Raw genomic sequence first — 22119 nt, 5'->3', positions numbered from 1 at the left:
GACAGCCGCTACAACAAAAAGACCAATGTTGCTTAGGCTCACAAACTCTGACCTACTATACTGTAGTGAGTATAGGATTCTGTATTATCTAAACACACACACACACACACAAACGTTTTATGTGTTAAAACTGGCATAAGGTTAAAATGAAACTGGTAAAGAATACCATTGAAAATTTATAATATAAAGTAAATCTCATAGAATCTTTTTAAGAACCCACCATTTTATTTTATTTTTTAAAAGACAGCATAAATTTTTTTAAATCATTAAAATTTTATTTTTTCAATTAATATGCACTAAATTGAACTTTTCTATGTGTATATAATCTATGGATTTTAATACACATGTCCATGTAATCACCACCACAATCAGGATACACAATAATTTCATCACCCTAAATTCTAATTTAAATTTATACCTTGTACTTTAGATTTATTTAGTAGTATACATATTTGAATACATATTTTTCTGTGACAGTATGCAAATATTCATTTATAAAATTAACCATTTTTTAAAAATCTACAAGGTTAGCCATTTCATATTTCCAAAATATTGTAACTATTCTACCTCAAATATAAATTGTAATAGGCTATAAAATCACTCTTATTTTTAATATATAACTATGAAATATCTTTAAATTGCTTCTCCTTTAAGATTTTAAATTACTTGTATTATAATCTAATTTATTACCAAAATTCCAAAAAATTGTAGTTACCTCTCAAGCTATAAGAGAAAAATTTTATTTTATAACTTCCTCAGATTGGCTTACTTACTTGATCTCTTCAACAACCCTGTGATTCAGTTACTTTCTCCAATTTCCATATAAAAAATAAGACTCAGGCAATTAATTACGTAACTTTACCAAGATTACAAATACATTAAGTGGCCGAACACCCAAATCCACATGTAGAGATCTCAAAGCCTACACTTCATTCTTATAATAGAAACTCTTTGGAGGTAACAAAGCTCCCTCCTTCCTTCATTAGTCCCTTTAAATATTTTTTTGATAGGTTAACAAATTAAAGATGCTAAAAGTTCTTTGTTCATTGTTCTCAACTTTTCCTTGGTTATAATTTAATTAGAGGCATTCCTAATACCCAAAAGCTCTCCAGCAAGAAATCTAAGATCTCTTACTTCACCAGAAAACTGAGCTCTAATTATGCAGGCATTGCCCACTGAGAAAACATCCTGTAAATAGATTCAAGAGTTAAAAACTACAAATAGCTAAAGGGCAAGAATTCTAAAAACTGGGGGGTAAGAGATCAACTAAAGGACTTGTATGCATGCATATAAGCATAACCAATGGACATAAGACACTGGGTGATAGGGGAGGCTAGGGGACTGTCTAGGGCGGGGGGGTAAAATGGATACATATGTAATACCCTTTGTAATACTTTAAGCAATAAAAAAAAAAAAAAAAGAATTCTAAAAACTTACTCTTCTCTTCCTAAGGTGCCTGATCTTATTACAAATTATCCCTTCTGGACTAAAATTTCTTTTCATTTATTTAATTTCTCTTACCCTAACTTAAATTTCATCAATGAAATTTATTTTAGAGAGAGGTAGGGAGAGGGAGAGAAATATTGATTTGTTGTTCTACTTATTTATGCATTCACTGGTTGCTTCTTGTATGTGCTCTGACTGGGATGGGACTAGCAACCTTAATGTACAGGGATGACACTGACCAACTGAGCTACCCGGGCAGGGCTCATCAATGACATTTTCATTGGAGTTAATAAGCATTTTCTCTCAAAAAGAAAATTTTGGAAAGAGTAGCAGTCATTAACAAATTTGTGTTAATTTACATAAAGATAGCTTTCTTCCTTTAAGTTACAAACAGCTACTGTGAAAAGTTCAGAGGTGAGACAGCAAGTACATCTGAGGCTCAGAGCACTAATTTTAAAAAAAAAGGGGGGGGGGCGGGGATACAGCAGGCCTGAGCTAGATGCTGCAGTGAGGATGTAGGGCAGGATGAACGCCCCAGAAGTGCACTCATAAAGAGGTGGGTGGTGTTAAAACTAGGAAGATTGCCAAACATAAACCACTTACTTCCGAACTTTGCCCAGACTGGGATTTTGCCAATGGAAGAAAGGTACCTTATTTTTCTAATGTCTTCTGGGACCTCAAAACTCAAAAATTTCCTTTCAGTATATACTACAATACACCTATTCTATGGGTTAGTATCACTTTTTCTGATTACACTGGGGAAATACTACTTAAAGTAGTTTCTATAGGTAAAATTGGGTTTCAATATCTCTTGACCTAACCCACTGCTGAAATGGAAATTAAAAGTACATTTTTAAGATACAGATAACCTTTTTTTCCATTGATTTTGTTGTTGTTGTTAATCCTCACCCGGACAGGGGTGGAGCTGGAACCTGAAACCCAGGTACATGCCACTGTTTTAAAAAATAACTTGAATGCAGTATAAAGTATTACTCCTTCCTTCCCTAATCCTTCTAAGCAATGTGCATTGCCTTTTATCATGTCAAAGTAAAGGTTTTTTTTTTAAATAATGAGGATATTAATGTCAAATATCTAGGTATAAAATGTTCTTTGCCAACAATTAACCATAAACATAACAAAGTACCTATATAGAAAGTGTAATGCAGTGGTCTTCAACCTTCTGGCCCTTTAAATACAATTCCTCATGTTGTGACCCAACCATAAAATTATTTTCGTTGCTACTTCATAACTGTAATGTTGCTCCTGTTATGAATCGTAATGTAAATATCTGATATGCAGGATGGTCTTAGGCGACCCCGGTGAAAGGGTCGTTCGACCGCCAAAGGGGTCGCGACCCACAGGTTGAGAACCGCTGGTGTAATGTGACTTTTCCCTTAACTCATAATAGACAATTGTGAACTCTTATGACAGCTATTGCTTTCAATTAGTTAAAAATAAAATTATTACCTTCAGGAAGTAGCTCAAATTTAAATTCCAGGCCTCAAGCATCCTACTACCCCTCAAAATGCCCTCTTGTCCACTGAAGTTCATCCTTTCTGCAGCACTAAAATCATGACAGTAGTAGCTTCATTTATATGAGAGATATAATTATGTCTTCATAGCAGCATTTTTTTTCTGTAATGAGAACATATTCAATGTTTATCTTATTTTCCTACATATAAAGAAAAATACTAGATTTTGTTATACAGGTCTATTATAAAATAGCCATTGCAAGCCTGGTATAGTGGAACCATCAGTTAGACTCAATTGACAAGAACTGAAGGCTAGAACTGACTTCATTGGAACTGCCCTTGTCTTGTGGTAGGTGATCTAACTTCTGTTTCTTTATATAAAATCAGACATTTGGACTTAGTTTTTGTCTCAACTCTCACATTCTAGAACTACTGAAACAAAGACCTCGCAGCAGATTACATTTTTGTCCACAATGAAAGTATTTACTAATGGAGCATAGCAACTTTTGAAGCTATAGAAGCTATAAAGCCCTCCTCCCCATACCCTACTCCCAGTAATATCCTGGAATTGATTTGACAAGCTTATTTCTTAATCAAGTAGTATTGGGCTTGGATAAGAGAACAGAAAAGAGAAAGTATAGAATATATACTACATGTAGTTAATGACTGGACTTCAGAACACACGCTAAGGCATTAAATTCTGCTGGCAAATTGCTTTCTCAAATGTTTCACATTCCATTAAAAAAGTGGATAGATTGGGAAGAAAGTGTTGTTAGAAGTTGTTTTAACTTATAGTTTATACGTATTTCATACATGGCAGAGGGGAAGTGACTCTTCAGGCTACAGTCACTCATCTCTGTGGACCATGTTTGGGCTACTGCTGTTTTGATTTTACTCAACTGCATTTCTATTTGTTCAAAAATTTAGAGGCAATTCTCAGCTGCAATTTCTAAACATCTGTCTTAATATCAAATTATTCTGTGGTGTGGTTTTTTGCCCATAGGCTTTTGTGTAAATTTATCCATTAAAACCAACAGTCTGAAATAAATCCCCAAAGAGGTTAGGCTAAAGAATAAAGCCACTTGAGGTTTACTCTTAAGAGTTTCTTTTAATTCTATGTACCTTGATTAGTCTCAAGATTTAAAGGATCTTGAAAGCTATTAAATACCAGTATCAAATCTTATTAACTACATCTTAAAAATATTGCTCAAGCCCTGACCAGTTTGGCTCCGTGGATAGAGCGTTGGCCTGCAGACTGAAGGGACCCAGGTTCGATTCCAGTCAAGGGCATGTACCTTGTTTGCGGGCACATCCCCAATAGGGGGTGTGCAGGAGGCAGCTGATCGATGTTTCTCTCTCATCAATGTTTCTAATTCTCTATTCCTCCCCCTTCCTCTCTGTAAAAAAAAAAAAAAAAAAATCAATAAAAATATATTTTAAAAAATATTGCTCAAAAGTACTCTAGAAAATATCTTTCATCTTTTAGGGTAGGTAAAAGACAATGTACCTTTTATGATCTATACAAAATTAATATGAATCAGTGGTGTCAAAATTAAATCAAGACTACTAGTTCACAAATATTTTATAGAATAATTTAATTTTTTAAAGGTGGGTGAAAGTTATAGCATGCTAAATCAACATCAAAAATTTAAATGTATGCAAATTTATATAGAAACCATAACCTATTTTAACTTCTTTTTTGCAGTGAAAAAAATAATTTAAGGCTAGTATTCAGTGTCTCTTTTACCTAAGATTTGTTCTTCCTATAAATTTCCTTGTAATCTTGGGTTCTATCCATTTCCTGTATATTCACACCTCTTCTTACCTCTTTGCTCTTTGAGAATTTCACAAATTATTTCATGTAATCCTCACAATGACTCTGAGGCAGATTTTATTATCTCTATTTATAGGTAAGAAAACCAGAGCTCTCAAGTAACTTCCTTAAGATCACAGAGAGCATTAGAGCTCAGATTCCAAACTAGGAGGAAAAAAACAAAAACCCAGAACAATTTGGACTCCAAAGCCCTGTCTTTATACCATACCACATCATATCATCACATACATTAAAAAAAAAAAAAACACCCTATAATAAAAAAAACCACCAAACATATTCCAAGCTGCTGTTCCCCAAATAACAATGTGTCTTCATGAGGACTGTAGTAAATGAATCATGTAGGAAATCATTAAGAACCAAAAACTTGCAGTTAATATTCTAAGCAAACTTAAGGAAAACACTCAAAGAAAAAACACTGACTACCTTAGGTATTGCATGGAGACAACACCAAATATAAGACATGTCACTGCTGAAAACATACCAAAGCCATCATACTGGGTGTTTACTTAATTTTTGGAATACCTGTTAACTAGTTTTTCCTTAAAGTTCTCAGTCAAATGAAAAATGCATTTTAGTGAATTCAGTATTTCTGCATTGACAATTCAAGTTTTATCTGATTAAGCCTTCAGGTTCTGTATCTTATTTTTTACACATATATATTTTTTCATTGATTTCAGAGAGGGAGAGAGAAATAGAAACATCAATGATGAGAGGGAATCACTGATTGGCTGCCTACTACTGGGGATTGAGCCCACAATCCCAGCATGTGCCCTTGACCAGAATCGAACCATGACCTCCTGGTTCATAGGTCTATGCTCAACCACTGAGCCACCCGGCCGGAGTTTCTGGTATTTTTCATTCAAATTAAGAGCAACCTATATATTGATTCTTACCAGGTACTGTATTTTTTATTTTGATAAATTTAAATCAATACTTTAAAATGTATTAATCTACTGATTATACGTTTTTAAAGGTATTTTGAGCAATAAGATATCAATAATTTTAAAATTATCTGAAAAATAACTTTTTTGAAGATTTATTTGAGGTTCAATGACATTGAATTCAGGTAACTTTAACTGCTGTAACTCAAAAATCACTAATGGTTAAAGAATGATGTTTAAAACTGTCAAACTTCTACCCACTGCCACCAAATGAATGAATGAAACAGGGAGACCTCAACTAAGCAACTGTTTCAAGCCTCCGGTGGTCTGGCTTCTTCGAGGAATGCCATTCTCACCATTACAACGGGTCGCATGATGACCTGACCACCGCTTTAGTTGCCAGCCCCGTCCTTTCCTGGGACTTCCGCACAGAGGTTTTATTTATTCCTCTTACCGTGAGGCGATTCCTACTAGTTCACGTTGGCAGAGCGAGTGTGATTGGCATCTAAATGACAACGACGGTACCATGGCTAACACTTAACTAGGCGCGTTTAGTTCTTACAGCCGGCCCGGGTGTGGAACAGAGGTGCACACGAACGGGGGTGGGCCAAAGGGGGCGCACAGTGGTCTGCAGGGACCCAGCATGCACGTCGGGAGCATTCCCTTCGCAGTCGCAGCTGTGAACCTACTTTCGCCCCCGCCCCAAGCAGCCGAGGCGGCACGTGGTTCCCAAACAGCCCTCGGGTCGCCGTCGCTGCCCGTCAGTAACAGTCTGGTTCTCGCTTGCAATCACTTCTCATATTCTATCGGACGCCCATCTAATGAAAGTGCATCTCTAACTTTTTTTTAAAGGGGAGCTTTAGTTGTCTTCACCTGTGCACACACCGCTCTGCCCCCAAATTTTGCAATCCAGCTCTGCCCGATGCTGGCCTGCTGTTTCTTGGAGCTTTCCTGGCGGACGCCTCAAAAAGCGACTGAAATCTCAATAGTAGAGGATCTCTCCACCCATCCATCCTCCAAAAACGGCTACATTTAATTAGAGTAATTCTCGGTCACTGATAAGACATGAGCCTTCTGGGTAACGTAGACCCCAAAAAATAAAAAAGCGGAGGTGGTGTGGGAAGACGCCTTTCCCCTTTTAAATATTAGATATAAAGAGGCTCATAAAGAGAGAAAAAACAAAAACCCGAACCCTAAAAACCAGGACCAGGGGCTGCGCGGAGGGCCACACAAGGGGCCCTTCCCCGCGGCGGCGGCGGCACGTTCTCGGCTCAGCGACCCTCCGCAGGCGCCGAGCCTCCCTCCCCAGCGGCCTCCCGGGGACCCGCGAGCCTCCCCCCGGGCAGGGGGCGGAAGGCCTCGCCACGGAGGGCCCCGGAAAGGCCCCGAGGCGGGTCCGACGGTCGCCACCGAGGTCCGGCGGTTGCTTAGGGACCGGGAGGGTCAGGAGGTGATGGGAGGAGGAGGCGGCGGGAGGAAGGGGGTGTGTGGTGGGGGGAAGCAGCGTCCGGTCCGTCCGCGCAGACAGCTCCGCCATACCCCCACCTCCCCCAGTCCCGCCGCCGCCGGGAGCTCTACGGGGCGAGGAGGGACGTCCACGGAGCGCCGGAGCAGAGGGGAGAAAATCCAAAACGAGTCTACTCAACCTCGCCTGGGCTCCGAGGCCCCGCCATGGAGACCGGCACAGTGCGCAGGCGCGGCCCCGCCCAGAGCGCGCAGCGCGGGCCGGAGAGGAGGCCACTGTCGGCCACCGTCGTCCGTTCCCACTCGGATTGCGTTCCTTCCCCCGCCCCCCCCCCCCCCCCGTAGTTCCCTTCTCTTATCTGGATTTAAAACCTGAAGCTAGAGGCGAGAGCCCACGAATAGTCTCGGCAGAGTGACTCTGCTTGTGAGTATGCGTGGTCAAATAAGCGCGGAACGGCTTTAGTAAATTAAAGCTGGAACTAAGAGGAAATATAATAAATATCTGGCTGGAGTCGGGATGGTTTAATAAAAATGAGGGGGGAAAAAAAGCATTCCAGACCAAAAAAAAAAAAAAAAAATTAAGTAATCTCATTATGCAAGTAAGATATCCTGAGGGCAGGGTGGCAAAAAGAGACTACAATTCCCAGCAGTTACAGCGTCTGAGAATCGCTGCTTTCTGGGGGTTGTAGTATCTGGGACCCGAGTTTGAAATATCGGATCTAAAGCCACCCTGTTATGTAATAAAAGGGAAGGCGAGAGAGAAGCAGATTTGAAGTGGGCCTGTCTGTGTCTTCACGCTCGATCCCAGGCCTAACTATATATGAACAGAACTCCCTGGAGATGAAAGGGACGCTGTGTCTTTAAGGCTCGGCCGCCCTAATCGCTCGTGCCTCATCCGGGAATCGGTGGTTGATGTGTGCGGCCTGGGCGCGGGGCGGGCGCCGCGTGGTGGTGGAGGAAGCGGGGTCCCGGCCGTGGTGCAGGGTAACCGTGAGCCGCCTCTTTTTGTAAACCCGAGGGACCGGCGCTCGGAAGAGGGGCTTGTCGGACCGTTACCCCCCGCGTCTCTGTGGGCCAGTTTGCTGTGCACCCCCGCGATGGCCCAGCTCCAGACCCGCTTCTTCACTGACAACAAGAAGTGAGTACGCTGCGCCCCTCGCCCTTTCCGGGGGTCCTTTGCGAGGACTCCTTCCGCGTGACCCTGCGGGTCTCTGCCTTTGCCGCACTCACTTTTACACCCCCGACCCCCCCCCCCCCCCGCTCCTGTTTTTGCTGGACTCCTCGCTGGACCGTGTTTTCCGCCCAAGCGGCTCGGGGTTCCTCCGGGACCCACCTCTGGTATCGCCATTTAAATTGTGACCGTGGAGGAGCCGGAGGGCTGCGGGGCTGCCTCCAGCAGGAGGCACGTTGTGTCATTGGGCCGTGAACCAAGTCCTTGCAGGCTGTCTGCCCATGATGTGTCCGTTTCTGAAAACACAGCTTCATTTTCTTTTTAAGTAGGTGGTAGACGCTGTTTTCCTAAGCCAGGCTAGAAAGTGGAGCTCCGAAGAGGGGGTTGGTAAGACTGGGAAGTCATTCGGTTACAGATTTGTGGAGATATATATATGTATGTGTATATATGTGTATACATACGTGTATATATAAACATTTTTAACAACAGTCCCCAGGCCTGTAGCATTCATTTGAAACCTAATCACATCCTGCCTTACGGTGTGTTTATAGCTTTTTGAGCCGACCTGCCAATTAATTTTGTTAATCCCATGCAGCAAAATGTCTGACATGTAGTAGATCCCAGTGACCCAGTGGATGTTTGTTGAATGAATGAATGAATGCACATTTGTTAAGATAATCTGTGGACATAACCTTGATGTTTCGTTTCTGTTTCGTAGATATGCAGTAGATGATGTTCCCTTCTCAATCCCTGCAGCTTCTGAAGTTGCTGACCTTAGTAACATCATTAATAAATTGCTGCAGGCTAAAAATGGTAGGTAACGTGTTCTGAAAAGTTACCACTAACTCCAGTAAGTTCCATCACACTTTTATTTCCTTATTTTGGTCTTATTTTATAATACTGCATACATTTTATAATGGTAAAATTTATAAATTATAATATATGGGGTTCCCTGCTGATACTTTTTAAAAAATGCTTTGAAATAAAAGTGTCCAGGAAAAAAATACTTTTAGGACTAAGGAGATAGGATGGTTGAGATTTAGGAATACAGATTTTAGTGTAATAGTTGTGATGTAAAGGTAATCAAGACATTGTAACTGTGCTGAAGATGGCTGAGCTGGGTTGGCAGAGAGCAAACATCTGGATGCTTCGGCCCCACTTGCTATACTTCTACAAAATGGAATAACAAATGCCAGTGTTCATACTGGTTTTTTTTTTTAAGTATTTAAGATTCATAAGAATGGGTAAAACATTTAAAAACATGTAAGAGTATCAAACCATTTATAAAGATACAAATATTAAACATAATGCTGGGTGAATATAAGTTATTAGCCCATAAAATTAATATAAACAATGTGTGCAACAATATTGATTAAACAAGATTGGCCATAAATTGATCATTGGAGTTTTATGATAGGTATATGAAGATGTATTATCAAGTTTATTCTCCATTTTTGCATATATTTGAATTTTTCTATAATAAGATGGTTTTTAAAAAGTAAAATCACACATGAAATAGAAGATATAAACACTTTATTCTGGAGAAACTCAGAGGCCACACTGGGATAATAGGTATCTGTTTGTTGTGGAGTCTCATATACATCTCTGCCAATACCACTTCAGGTCCTCAGAGTGATGATTTTATTATGTGTTTTCTTTAGAGGTCCACAAACATGTGGAGTTTGATTTCCTTATCAAGGGCCAGTTTCTACGAATGCCCTTGGTCAAACATATGGAACTGGAAAACATCTCATCGGTAAGTTCAAATGCATACTTGCTCTATTTTACTCAAGTTATTACCAGATAATGAAGGCGAACTCCATTTAGAATCAGGCTGAATCTACAGTAACCAGTATCCTTTTGATTATTTTTTTTCTTAGAAATTTGAATTTCAGTTTTTTATATACTCAAAATCCTCTCTTCTGACAGTATTATTATTCAAGAAATACAGATGAATGAATATGGAAAGATACCTTCATATCTGTGGAAGAATGGTCAAAAAAGGCAATAGCAAATATATATTTAGTTCTCATAAAGGTGTACAAAATGATTGTGCACCTAGAACAACTTTTATAGCTTAGGGCTATTGTGATTTAAAATGATTTTTCTACCCTCTGATTTTCAAACTTTTATTAATATTGCTTTTATCATTTAAAATATAATTTGGGGGGGCAATTTTTAGAACTGTGGTAAAATACACATAAAATTTATCATTTTAACCATTTTTTAAGTTTATAATCTAGTGGCCATTAACTACATTCACAATATTACACAACCATCACCACTATTCATTTCCAAGACTACTACTTCATCCTAAGTAGAAGCTCTGTATCCATTTAACAATATGCTTTTGTGATTTTATAATTTAAAGTTTCTTATATTCTTTTTTAAAAAATATATTTTTATTGATTTCAGAGAGAGGAATGGAGAGGGAGAGAGAGAAACATCAATGATGAGAGAGAATAGAATCATGGATTGGCTGCCTCCTGCATGACACACACACACACACACACACACACACACACCCCTTGGGGATTGAGCCCACAACCTAGGAATGTGCCTTTACCAGGAATCGAACCATGACCTACTGATTCATAGGTCGATGCTCAACCATTGAGCCATGTCGGCCAGGCTTCTTATATTCTTTTCCCCCCCACTTTTAGCATAAGTTTTCCAAGGTCATTAATATTCCTTAATGTTACTCATAGCATACTGTTATGTCAAATAGTTTCACCTTTTGTATGGCTCCAGATTTTCTGGGTTATGAAGGGGACAAACATGAAGGAGATGTATTAAACTGGGGGTCTTCTATCTTCATAAGACTGCACCACCTGATTGATGCCTGGTTTCTCTCTGTGACTAGGAAGAGGTTGTGGAACTAGAATACGTGGAGAAGTACACTGCACCTCAGCCAGAACAATGCTTGTTCCATGACGACTGGATCAGCTCAATCCAAGGGGCAGAGGAATGGTATTGCAGACGGATGTTCTTATATCCCTTTTCTTACGCCACCATAGTCTTCTTAAGCGCATGATGGGAATATTCTGATTTCTCTGTTCTTTGTAAAAATAGTTTGTGATACATGTATCAGTGACCACACCAAAGATCTTTACATTCACTGTAGTCTAGAAGAAACATATCTATTAGTAAGTTTTCTCTTCTGTGTCAAGATGTGGTGACATTTGTATTCTGAATAGGCCAAGTGTCAAGGCATTTATTTGATTTGCTGTTTTTAAGACCAAGGATATTATTTGTTTTATAGAGGGGGAAGAGGGGAATCCTTTTATAATAAGTTACATATCTCCTGGCCTGCTATCATGAAAGTGCAGATCATGCTATATTAGGGCTAAAATGGGCAGACTGGAATCAAGAAGCTGTGGCTGGCTCAGAGCAGGCTCCCACTGGCCTTACCTGTAGAAAAATACCTCAAGAGTGGTGTATAGTGGTAGCTTACGTGCAGAGAATTCTCCCTGTAGTTATTACACAAAGTTACTTTAAGTGGTTTTCTGTTTAATGGTTTTTACAAGGACTGTTAAGCTTTTCAAACTACTTGCTTAGCTTTCCTAATAGTTGTAGTATTTACAACAATAGTAAAAGTGAAATCTAGGATTAGTCAGTAGCTCTGTTATTATTTTTAGCAGGTCAGGAAAAGCCAAATGTAATATCTCTGTTCTGCTCTCGTGTGTTTTGAAATATCATATTCAAGGAGAGTTTTAAAGTATAATCCTCAAAATTGACTTTGTTACCTTAGAAATATAATTGATTTCAGGGGCTGAAAAAGCTGCTTTTTTTATTTACTCGCAGGATCTTGACTGGTTCTTACGATAAGACTTCTCGGATCTGGTCCTTGGGAGGAAAGTCGATAATGACAATTGTGGGACATACAGACGTCGTAAAAGATGTGGCCTGGGTGAAAAAAGGTAAGCAGTCTGCCTAAACGGAGAACACTCCTGGATAGGGATTGAAAATAAGGCATTTCCAGTGTTAGGGCATAAAATGGACAGCTTAGGAAATGTCTCATGCCTCAGTTATTCTCACCTCTTTCAAAAATACAGTGTTCAAGAAAAAAAGGATTATATAACAAATTCACACTTTAGTGGAAGTGAACCCTTACTAAAATTATATCAGGCTAGTGCACGAAATTTGTGCACTCGGAGAAGTGGGGGTCCCTCAGCCAGGCCTGCACCCTCTTGCAGTCTGGGAACCCTCAGGGGATGTCTGACTTACGGCTTAGGCTCAAGTTGTCAGTCAGACATCATTAGCGCTGCTGTGGAGGCAGGAGAGGCTCCTGCCCTCACTGCTGTGCTTGCCAGCTGTGAGCCTGGCTTCTGGCTGAGCGCACTAACCACCAGGGGGCAGCTCCTGCATTGAGCCGGATCGGGCCAAAACCGGCACTCCAACATCCCCCAAGGGGTCCCAGATTGCGAGAGAGTGCAGGCCAGGCCAAGGGACCCCACAGGTGCACAATCAGGGCTGGGGAGGGACACGGGAGGTTGGCAAGCCACGGAGGGTCCACAGGAGGGCTCCAGGGCATGTCCGGCTCATCTTAGTCCTGATCAGAAGGCCCCAGCAGCAAGCTAACCTATCAGAGTGTCTGCCCCCTGGTGGTCAGTGCATGTCATAGCGACTGGTCAACTATCTGCCCCCTGGTGGTCAGTGCACATCATAGCAAGCAGTTGAACAGTCTTGGCATATCATTAGCATATTATGCTTTGACTAGGGGCCCGGTGCACGAAATTCGTGCACTGGGTGTGTGTGTGGGGGGGTCCCCTCTCACATACTGGGATCCCCCTCTCACATACTGGGAGCCCTCAGGCGTTGACCCCCATCACCCTCCAATCACAGGATCGGCCCCTTGCCCAGGCCTGACGCCTCTGGCCTAGGCGTCCGGCCCAGGCAGCGGGGACCCGCAGCTGCAGCGGCCCCACGATCGTGGGCTTCGTTTTAGGCCCAGGCAAGGGGCCCCTAGCTCCCGGGACTGCCAGCTTCGACCGTGCCCAGCTCCCATCGCTGGCTCCACCCCTACTTCCTGCTATCACTGGCCAGGGTGGAAAAGGCACCTGATTCTCTGATCATGGCTGGGGGGCAGGGCAAAGGCGGCCCCAGGGCCACCTTTGCCCTGCCCCCCAGCTCTTAGCTCCCCCCTGGGTTTCCGATCACTGTCAGTGGCAGGGGGCTTCTTCCTGCTTTCCCTTTCGCCTCCCTGCATTGTGCCTACATATGCAAATTAACCACCATCTTGTTGGCAGTTAACTGCCAATCTTAGTTGGCAGTTAATTTGCATATAGCCCTGATTAGCCAATGAAAAGGGTATCGTCGTACGCCAATTACCATTTTTCTCTTTTATTAGATAGGATTGGTTGAATGGACGACAAGACAACTGGACACTTAGCATATTAGGCTTTTATATATAGAGATATATTTTCAAGTTAAGACTGTGTGTGTGTTAAAATCATTTCTCAATGTATTTTTTGAAGAATCTTTATACTGTAAGTTAGCTTCTTTTTCAAAGCTGGACATGAGCTTTTTTTCTTTTTAACGTTTTCCTCAACAACAAATTCAGTTCTTTGGTTTCAGAGCACGATCTATTTTACATTGTTGTGATTACGTGTCTCTTGCTCCTGTGCTCTCCTTCCTTCAGACAACCTGTCTTGCCTACTGCTGAGTGCCTCTATGGACCAGACGGTCCTCCTGTGGGAGTGGGACGTGGAGAGAAACAAGGTGAAAGCTCTGCACTGCTGCAGAGGCCACGCTGGGAGTGTGGACTCCATAGCTGTCGATGGCTCAGGGACTAAAGTAAGTAGCTACGTGCCATCAGGACTGTGTTGCGTTCCACTCTGAACTTAGGTGAAAATTGTTTCCTGTGTATATTCATTGTGATTGGCCAACTTTCCTAACAACTGGTGACTAAAGCAGAGAAAAACAAGGCAAATAACATGATGGGTTATATTACAAACTCTTTTTCCTTTCATATATCTGTTTCTAGTTTTGCAGTGGCTCCTGGGATAAGATGCTAAAGATCTGGTCTACAGGTAAATCAAATATTTCTTTTACTTTGACTTATTAATATTTCAAGAATTGTAGTGAAAATTCTATGTAGCCCATATGTGACCATAGAAATGGGCCAGTGTTTTGTAGGATACAAAGGATCATAGTGTAGAGAAAAATTCGTATATTTCTTTGTGTTTCACAATGTTTTTCTACCTCAGCATCCCCTTATTAATTGGACAATGTTACTGAATTGCTGCACATGCCAACAGCATGTTTAGTGTAATGGGGCATAACTGTCTGAAGTCCCTTATTCAGGAATCTGGAAATAAACTAAAGTATCTTTTGAGTAATTTTTGTATACTTTACTGTTAGAGGAATTTTCTTAAAGCTGGTTTACTTAAACAAGCAGACATTTTTAATAGTTTTATCAAACCTCTTGCTTTGAAAACAGATTAGAAGGAACAATTAGAGGAAGAGGAGGAGGAGGAGGAGGGAGGACTCTAAGAGGCAGGTGCCTTCATAGTAGTAAGAAGACAATGAAAGAAGAAAAGGGGGGGAAATGTACAGATACTTAAATTTTAAAAACAGTAGCCTAGAGCTGTTTATGGCACAGGTAAACAGATCAGAATACCTGTTACTTCTGAGGTAACTGCTGTATTACAGCATAATACCCTAAATACGGTTTACAAAGGAGAGTCAGGGGGATCAGGAAGCGCTTAAAGAGTTTTAAGTAATTATGTGTAAGATGGCAGGAAATATATAATCCATTTTAGTAGATATTCCAAAAATGCTTAAAATAATCAGCTTTGAGGCAGAAAGTAGTTTAGAAATTTTCCCCTTTGTGGTATATTTTTTTATAATTCTGGGTAAATGAGATATGTTTATTAGTTGTTACCCTTAGGGCACTTACAGTCCAGTTTGGGAAAAACTTCAAAATTCATAAAAAGCATTCAAATATGTGGTTTTCATCTGAAGTTTGGTACCTGGCCAAATGATGTAAAACAAAGTGTGTTTTTTTTTACCAAACAAAAAATAACTATCTGTGAAACACTTTAATTCATTGTTAGAAAAGTAAAAGAAGAATAAACATGGCTGGAATATATGTCCTTTTAACATGTATTTATCTTGTGGCATTCCCTTCATGAGATAAATCCAATCTGGTCAACTAACAGTAAGCAATTTTTCTTAGATATGGTAAAGTAGTGAATATTTTTAATGATCTTAAAGACACAGTGAGATATCAAACTGGTTAGCTTCTAGGATTTAATGTATTTTACTTTTTCTGTTTGGAAAATTGGTAACCCAGGTATTGTTTTTATGTATAATTTTCTATTAATGAAAATTGGTAGGAATATCTATTCTAGCCAAATGAGATACTATGGAGAAAATATGTACCCAGAAATGTAAGAATTCTTTGAGACTGTCTGCAATTACTGTTTACCATAATTTTTAAAAAGTATCCAATCTAATTCTCTATGATACAGTCCCTACAGATGAAGAAGATGAAATGGAGGAATCCACAAATCGACCAAGAAAGAAACAGAAAACAGAGCAATTGGGACTAACAAGGGTAAGTATTTGTGGGAATTGCTATCCTTGGCAATTTGTCTGTAGTGACAAATTGATGTTTCTATCTCCCTCTTCCTCTCCCTCTCTCAAATCAATAAAAATATATTTTAAAAAAGTTTTTAAAAAAAGAACTGTAAATGCCTTGCCAATTTGGATATTGTGCCAGTTGTGATTTATTGATGCATTGCCTTGATTTTGCAACCTCTAAAGAATATATCTGAGAAGAGAATTTCTTGAATTATAAAATCCCTTTACACAGAGGTAGTTTTTTTTTTTTAATCCTCACCCAAGGATAATTTTCCATTGATTTTTTTAGAGGGAGTGGAAGGGAGGGAGAGAGACAGAGAGAAAAACATCAATGTGAGAGATGGATTGGTTGCCTCCTGCACATGCCCAACCAGGGCTGAGTATCAAGCCTGCAACCAAGGTACATGCCCTTGACCGGAATTGAGCTGGGACCCTTCAGTCTGAGGGACAATGCTCTAACCACTGAGCAAAACCAGGTAGGGCGAAGGTGGTCTCTTTTTTTTATAACCTTTCCTTTAATTGAAGTTTGGCATACATACAGTTACGTATACAACTCAGTGAACTTTTACAATACCCAAGTAATCACTACATTGAGAATTACCAATACCCGGCAGACTCCCTCTAGCCTCCCTTAAAAGAAGTAGACCCTAACGGTAATCACGGTTGTGGCTTGTATCACCTTAGATGAGTTTCATCTGTCTTTCAATTTTAGACGCCCATCGTGACTCTGTCTGGTCATAAAGAAGCAATTTCCTCGGTTCTGTGGTCAGATGCTGAAGAAATCTGCAGTGCATCCTGGGACCACACAATTAGAGTATGGGATGTTGAGTCTGGCAGTCTAAAGTCAACCTTGGTAAGATTTACAGCTTCAGTGGTTCTCGGATTAACTTTGAGCTTTTAAGTGGTAAGCTTCTAGAGATGATTAATTTTAACCCACCCTGGTTAAATGTCCTTCCCTCTTTTTTTTTTTTTTTCCAGACAGGAAATAAAGTATTTAATTGTATCTCCTACTCTCCACTTTGTAAACGTTTAGCGTCTGGAAGTACAGATAGGCATATCAGACTGTGGGATCCCCGGACTAAAGGTGAGTCATGTAAACCACTGGAGGAGAAGTGTATAAACAACATCAGTTTCTCTTTTCAATAGAGATGTGTATAAAAAGCTAACTTTCTACATATTTCTTTTTAGATTTTTTCTGCCTACTTCTAATATTCAGTAATTGTTATCTTGTTTGCTTTGTTCAGATGGTTCTTTGGTGTCGCTGTCCCTAACCTCACATTCCGGCTGGGTGACAGCAGTAAAGTGGTCTCCTACCCATGAGCAGCAGCTGATTTCAGGTTCTTTAGATAACATTGTCAAGCTGTGGGATACAAGGAGGTAAGTCCTATTTACAGCCCACAAAAGAAATATATCAATTGCCTATTGTATACAGAGAAAACAAAGTGAATACTGAAATGATAAATACTGATGTAAAAAGAAAGACCAGAATCAAAGGCATTTTCTTTTGTTAACTTTTTTTGCAGAATTTGTGGTAGTTGGGGGTTTTTGGACAAAAAAAAACCCACAAGAAATTTTTGAGCAGGGGAGCAAGAATGAGAGCAGAGAGGCTAATATGATTTGAGTCAGAATAGTGGTTTGGACTTTGGGGGTAGCATTTGAGATAAGTGGTTGGATTTTAAGTATATTTTAAAGATAGCTCTTTGGGATATTTTTGTTTGTTTTTTTAATATATTTTTATTTCAGAGAGGAAGGAAGAGAGAGGGAGATAGAAACATCAATGAGGAAAGAGAATCACTGATAGGCTGCCTCCTGCACACCCCACACTGGGGATCGAGCCTGCAACCCAGGCCTGTGCCCTTGGCTGGAATCGAACCTGGGACTCTTTAGTCCGCAGGCCAACACTATCCACTGAGCCAAACTGGCTAGGGCAAGATAGCACTTTGTCAGGATTGGCTCAGAAACTGAAAGTAGAAATAGGAGTCTAGGACAGTGGTCGGAAAACTGCGGCTCGCGAGCCACATGCGGCTCTTTGGCCCCTTGAGTGTGGCTCTTCCTAAGCCTTAGGAGTACCCTAATTAAGTTAATAACAATGTACCTACCTATATAGTTTAAGTTTAAAAAATTTGGCTCTCAAAAGAAATTTCAATCGTTGTACTGTTGATATTTGGCTCTGTTGACTAATGAGTTTGCTGACCACAGGTCTAAGATAATGCCTGTATTTTCTACTGAGCAACTGGGTAATTATTGATGCCATTTGCTATAATGGGAAAGAGTAGAAAAAAAAGAGGTTTATAGGGGGAAATTGATAGTTTTTTGGTTGTTTTAAATGTGTAGTGCCCAGACATTGAGCTGTCACCCAATTGGATATACATAGAAACTCGGGAGAAATTTGGCTAAAATATAAATTTGGGAGTTACCAGCATATAGATCAGTGATGGCGAACCTATGACACGCGTGTCAGAGGTGACATGCGAACTCATTTTTTGGGTTGATTTTTCTTTGTTAAATGGCATTTAAATATATAAAATAAATATCAAAAATATAAGTCTTTGTTTTACTATGGTTGCAAATATCAAAAAAATTCTATATGTGACACGGCACCAGAGTTAACTTAGGGTTTTTCAAAATGCTGGCACGCCGAGCTCAAAAGGTTCGCCATCACTGATATAGATAAATAGATCAATGGTATATAAAGCCATGATTCGGAAGTAAAAGTAAAGTAGTCAAGGAAGTGTGAAGATGGGCCTAATTATAAATTTTTATAAATAAATAGCATTTCTCCTGAATATACTTGTTTGTAGTAAGTCTTGGTCACTTGCTAATGATGTAAGAAAACAGGAGAGGTGGTCAAGTAAATACCCAGAATTTTCATACTAAGTGGTTACAAAGGCAGGGATGGTGAATGGAAAGTTTAGCTGATCATTCTTATATGTTTGTTTTAGTATTATGACATGCATATAACATGTCAACATTTTCATCTTTTAGTTGTAAGGCTCCTCTCTATGACTTGGCTGCTCATGAAGACAAAGTTCTGAGTGTGGACTGGACAGACACAGGGGTAAGATGTTATTAGTTATTTGGTGAAGAGGAAAATATATCATTAGAATAAATCTGGTGTTTGTTGTATTTCATATATCTGATATTTATAATTCTCTTAAGTTTCCATTAGTATTATTCATAAAATCTCAGACTCCATTCAAAGAAGGAACAAATTTGTCCATTAATATTAGGAATAGAAAATATGAAGCACTTTTGTTCTTATCAGTATTTTAATGACGTTTCAAATCCATAAACTTGCTACTTTAGACTAATTGGATCAAAATATTTCCCATTTAAAAAAATCTTATATAATGAATCTAGATTATAAAATGTGTTTAAATAATTATAGTTTAATTATTTTTATGTATATACATTAGCTGTATTGCCTAAGAATTCTTTTCAAATATAGGTCGTAGGGCTACGTGTATAATTTTAATGTCCATTTACTGGCAAACAATGTGCTAGCCTTTAAAAACTTAATTTTCCTAAATGGGTAAAACTATATGACCCTTCAAACTTTTTATTACATTTCTTAGCAAATCCTTCATAGAAAATTATACCTTAACCAAATTCAAATGATCACTTTTATAGCTTTAATATACTATATTATAATATAGTGAAAACTGATGTAACCAGTCCATTTAAGTATAAACTCACAATGCAAGTTAACTGCTCATCCATAATTTCTTTGTAATCTGAACCACCAGTATTTATTTAGGTTTATTAGCATATGAAATAACTGTCTTCTATTTGTGTGTGTTTTTCTCTCTCCTTTTATGCAGTTACTTCTGAGTGGAGGAGCAGACAATAAGTTGTATTCCTACAGATATTCACCTACCACTTCCCATGTGGGGGCATGAAAGTGAATGATAAACTTGACTACAGAGATTCTGTAAATGTAATTATAGAGAATCCTCAGAGTACATCAGTGCAGATCACCCTTTATAATAGTTCTTACTGTCTTTTTATGTTGTATTTATTGTATAACAGTGTGCATTTATAAAATATAAAATGTGACTTGCATTCTCTACCTATGTAAACTCTTGAAATAAAACTGAGTTTATTATTTCTTTTAAAGGGACTGTTTGAATTAAAATTTGCTTTTGAAATGCTATAAAAGCATATATTAAAAATACAGTACTTGTCCAGTGGTGGTTGTTTTTTAACTTCTGATAGAGAAACAACTTTTTAAAGTTAGTTGTTTTTAAAAAGCATCTAAAAAATAAAATGTAATACAGAAAAATTTAGAAATGCAATTTGCATTTGTTAAAATAAGTGATGTCTAACTGTAAAGACTTTGAAGGTATTCAGAACATTAGAACATGTAGATGTTGCCAATTTATTAATTTGTTGAAATACTCTAAGTGAGGTACTTCATATTAAAGATGTCACCATCCTTACAGTGGTTCTCAACCTGTGGGTCGCGAACAATGAAAATACATCCTGCATATCAGATATTTACATTATGATTCATACCAGTAGCAAAATTACAGTTATGAAGTAGCAACAAAAATAATTTTATGATTTGGGGTCACCACAACATGAGGAACTGTATTAAAGGGTCACGGCATTAGGAAGGTTGAGAACCACTGCGAGGAACTGCATACAGATTTCATGGTAACAAGGAATCCTTCTACCATACTTATTCTTGTGTATAAGAACAGATTCTTTGGACCAAACCTTTCAGTCAGTATTAGATACAAACTTTCTACAAATGGTATAGCACTTGTCTAAATTCATATGTGATATACCAAATATTTAAAGTAAATGCCCTCATCTTTAATGGATTGGCATTCCTCAAGCAGAGCACTAGCTTCTGAGTAATATATGGAGAATCAGTTTGATCATATCATTAGATTCTCGAATGCAATATATATATATTTTTAATCCTCACCCAAAGAGATGTTTTTCATTGATTCTAGAGAGGGAAACGGGGGGGGGGGGGGGGGGACATCAATGTGAAAGAAACTCGATCAAAAGCCTCCCATGTGCCCTGCCCGGGGATCAGACCCACGACCCTTCAGTGCACAGGACAATGCTCTAACCAACTGAGCCACACCAACCAGGGTACAACATAACTTTTTTTTAAAATCTTGTTTTAAGTTTTAAATTAGAGTTGGCATACAATATTATATGTTTTAGGTGTATAATTCTGTGACCAGAGATAGAACTTACGAAGTAATCACACCAATAAATCTAGTTACCCATCTGGCTGTAGCTGAGAGCCAGATTAACAGTGGATTAAACCAGGTGTAAATTTAGTTCTCTTGTGTGCAGCTGTCCAGGGCTAGTGCGGTGGTTTTTGTTCCATATTCCGTAGGGACTCCAGCATGCACCCTCTACCCCCATAATATGGACCAAGAGCTAGAGCTCCAGTTACACCCTTTTTTTTTTTTCTCATTTAGTGACTGGAAAAGTCATACACAAAGTCTGTTTTTCTCATCTAATGAAGACCTGTAAATTTTATATCTGTAGTTTCTGAAAAAAATGTTAATTTTCAGAGAACAGGGATAAATTTATATTTCTGTCCTGGGTGGTCTCTGAATGAGCCTTTCAGGCAGTGTTATTAAAAATATTTTGCCCTAGTCTAGCCGGTTTGACTCTGGATAGAGCGGCCTGCAGACTGAAGGGTTCAGGGTTTGATTCCCATCAAGGGCACATACCAGGGTTGTGGGCTCCATCCGCAGTAGGGGGCGTGCAGGCGGCAGCCAATCAATGATTCTCATTGATGTTCCTATCCCTCTGAAAAATATACATATTCTTAAAAAATTCCTAATCTAAAGACATCTTAATATTTTCAGTCCAAATTAATTTTATAGTATAAATAGCCTACGCTTTTTTCTGTTCTAAAACTACCTTTTTTTCAGGTTTTTAAGGTACTTTGTAATAACATTCTACAATATCACCCCATCTTACCTCTCATGATATTATAGACATCACTTCAAACCTAAGCTTTTTCCACTTACTAGCCTATACGTCGTCGTAGTTGTAAATCATATTTTGTGACATTAGGACAGCTGATAATTTTTTTGAGTCACTTTGAATTTAAATTATTTTCCATCAGTAACGTAATTCTTTTGCCTTATTTCCATTTTCCTCCTTGAGGTTTTTAGGCTCAAATTTTACTTTTTGCTCATGAAGACATTTATGACAACAAATTATGTGCATTCAAGATCAGTTATGAACGGTTGTTAACTTAATCCCCTTTAAATCTTTAGAGTTAAA

At 39.0% G+C, this 22119-nt stretch overlaps 2 protein-coding genes and 1 long non-coding RNA gene across 3 annotated transcripts in view; 1 reads left to right on the top strand and 2 right to left on the bottom strand.

Annotated features, from left to right (window-relative positions):
• Nucleotides 1-7314, bottom strand: part of CARF (calcium responsive transcription factor) — a 38468-nt gene extending 31154 nt beyond the window's left edge. Inside the window, 2 exon segments of the mRNA XM_059702818.1 lie at nt 2914-3081; nt 6507-7314. The gene's annotated coding sequence lies outside the window, so the exon portion shown is untranslated.
• A 124-nt stretch (nt 7315-7438) lies between these two features.
• Nucleotides 7439-8235, bottom strand: LOC132238141 (uncharacterized). Its single transcript, XR_009453734.1, has 2 exons — nt 8111-8235; nt 7439-7515 (listed from the first exon to the last, which is right to left on the bottom strand). It is a non-coding gene; the product is annotated as an uncharacterized LOC132238141 (long non-coding RNA).
• Nucleotides 8117-20045, top strand: WDR12 (WD repeat domain 12). The gene is made up of 13 exons (XM_059702819.1): nt 8117-8235; nt 8987-9081; nt 9930-10024; nt 11132-11238; nt 12073-12188; nt 13910-14064; nt 14255-14300; nt 15744-15829; nt 16568-16708; nt 16834-16939; nt 17100-17232; nt 18841-18913; nt 19677-20045. Exons 1-13 carry the CDS (start codon nt 8195-8197, stop codon nt 19752-19754), a joined length of 1272 nt encoding a protein of 423 aa, XP_059558802.1. The 5' UTR covers nt 8117-8194; the 3' UTR covers nt 19755-20045.
• Nucleotides 20046-22119: the final 2074 nt, after the last annotated feature.

The sequence above is a fragment of the Myotis daubentonii genome, chromosome 7 (genome assembly GCF_963259705.1).
Source record: "Myotis daubentonii chromosome 7, mMyoDau2.1, whole genome shotgun sequence".
Lineage (NCBI taxonomy): Eukaryota > Metazoa > Chordata > Mammalia > Chiroptera > Vespertilionidae > Myotis > Myotis daubentonii.
This window is presented reverse-complemented; position numbering and strand designations above follow the sequence as displayed.

Bases quoted from the DNA above. Each gene is read 5' to 3' on its own strand.
- WDR12 (XM_059702819.1), top strand. From the start codon at position 8,195: ATGGCCCAGCTCCAGACCCGCTTCTTCACTGACAACAAGAA. The intron at 9,082-9,929 runs GTAGGTAACGTG...TGTTTTCTTTAG, and splicing joins ATTGCTGCAGGCTAAAAATG to AGGTCCACAAACATGTGGAG. The intron at 16,940-17,099 runs GTGAGTCATGTA...TGCTTTGTTCAG, and splicing joins GTGGGATCCCCGGACTAAAG to ATGGTTCTTTGGTGTCGCTG.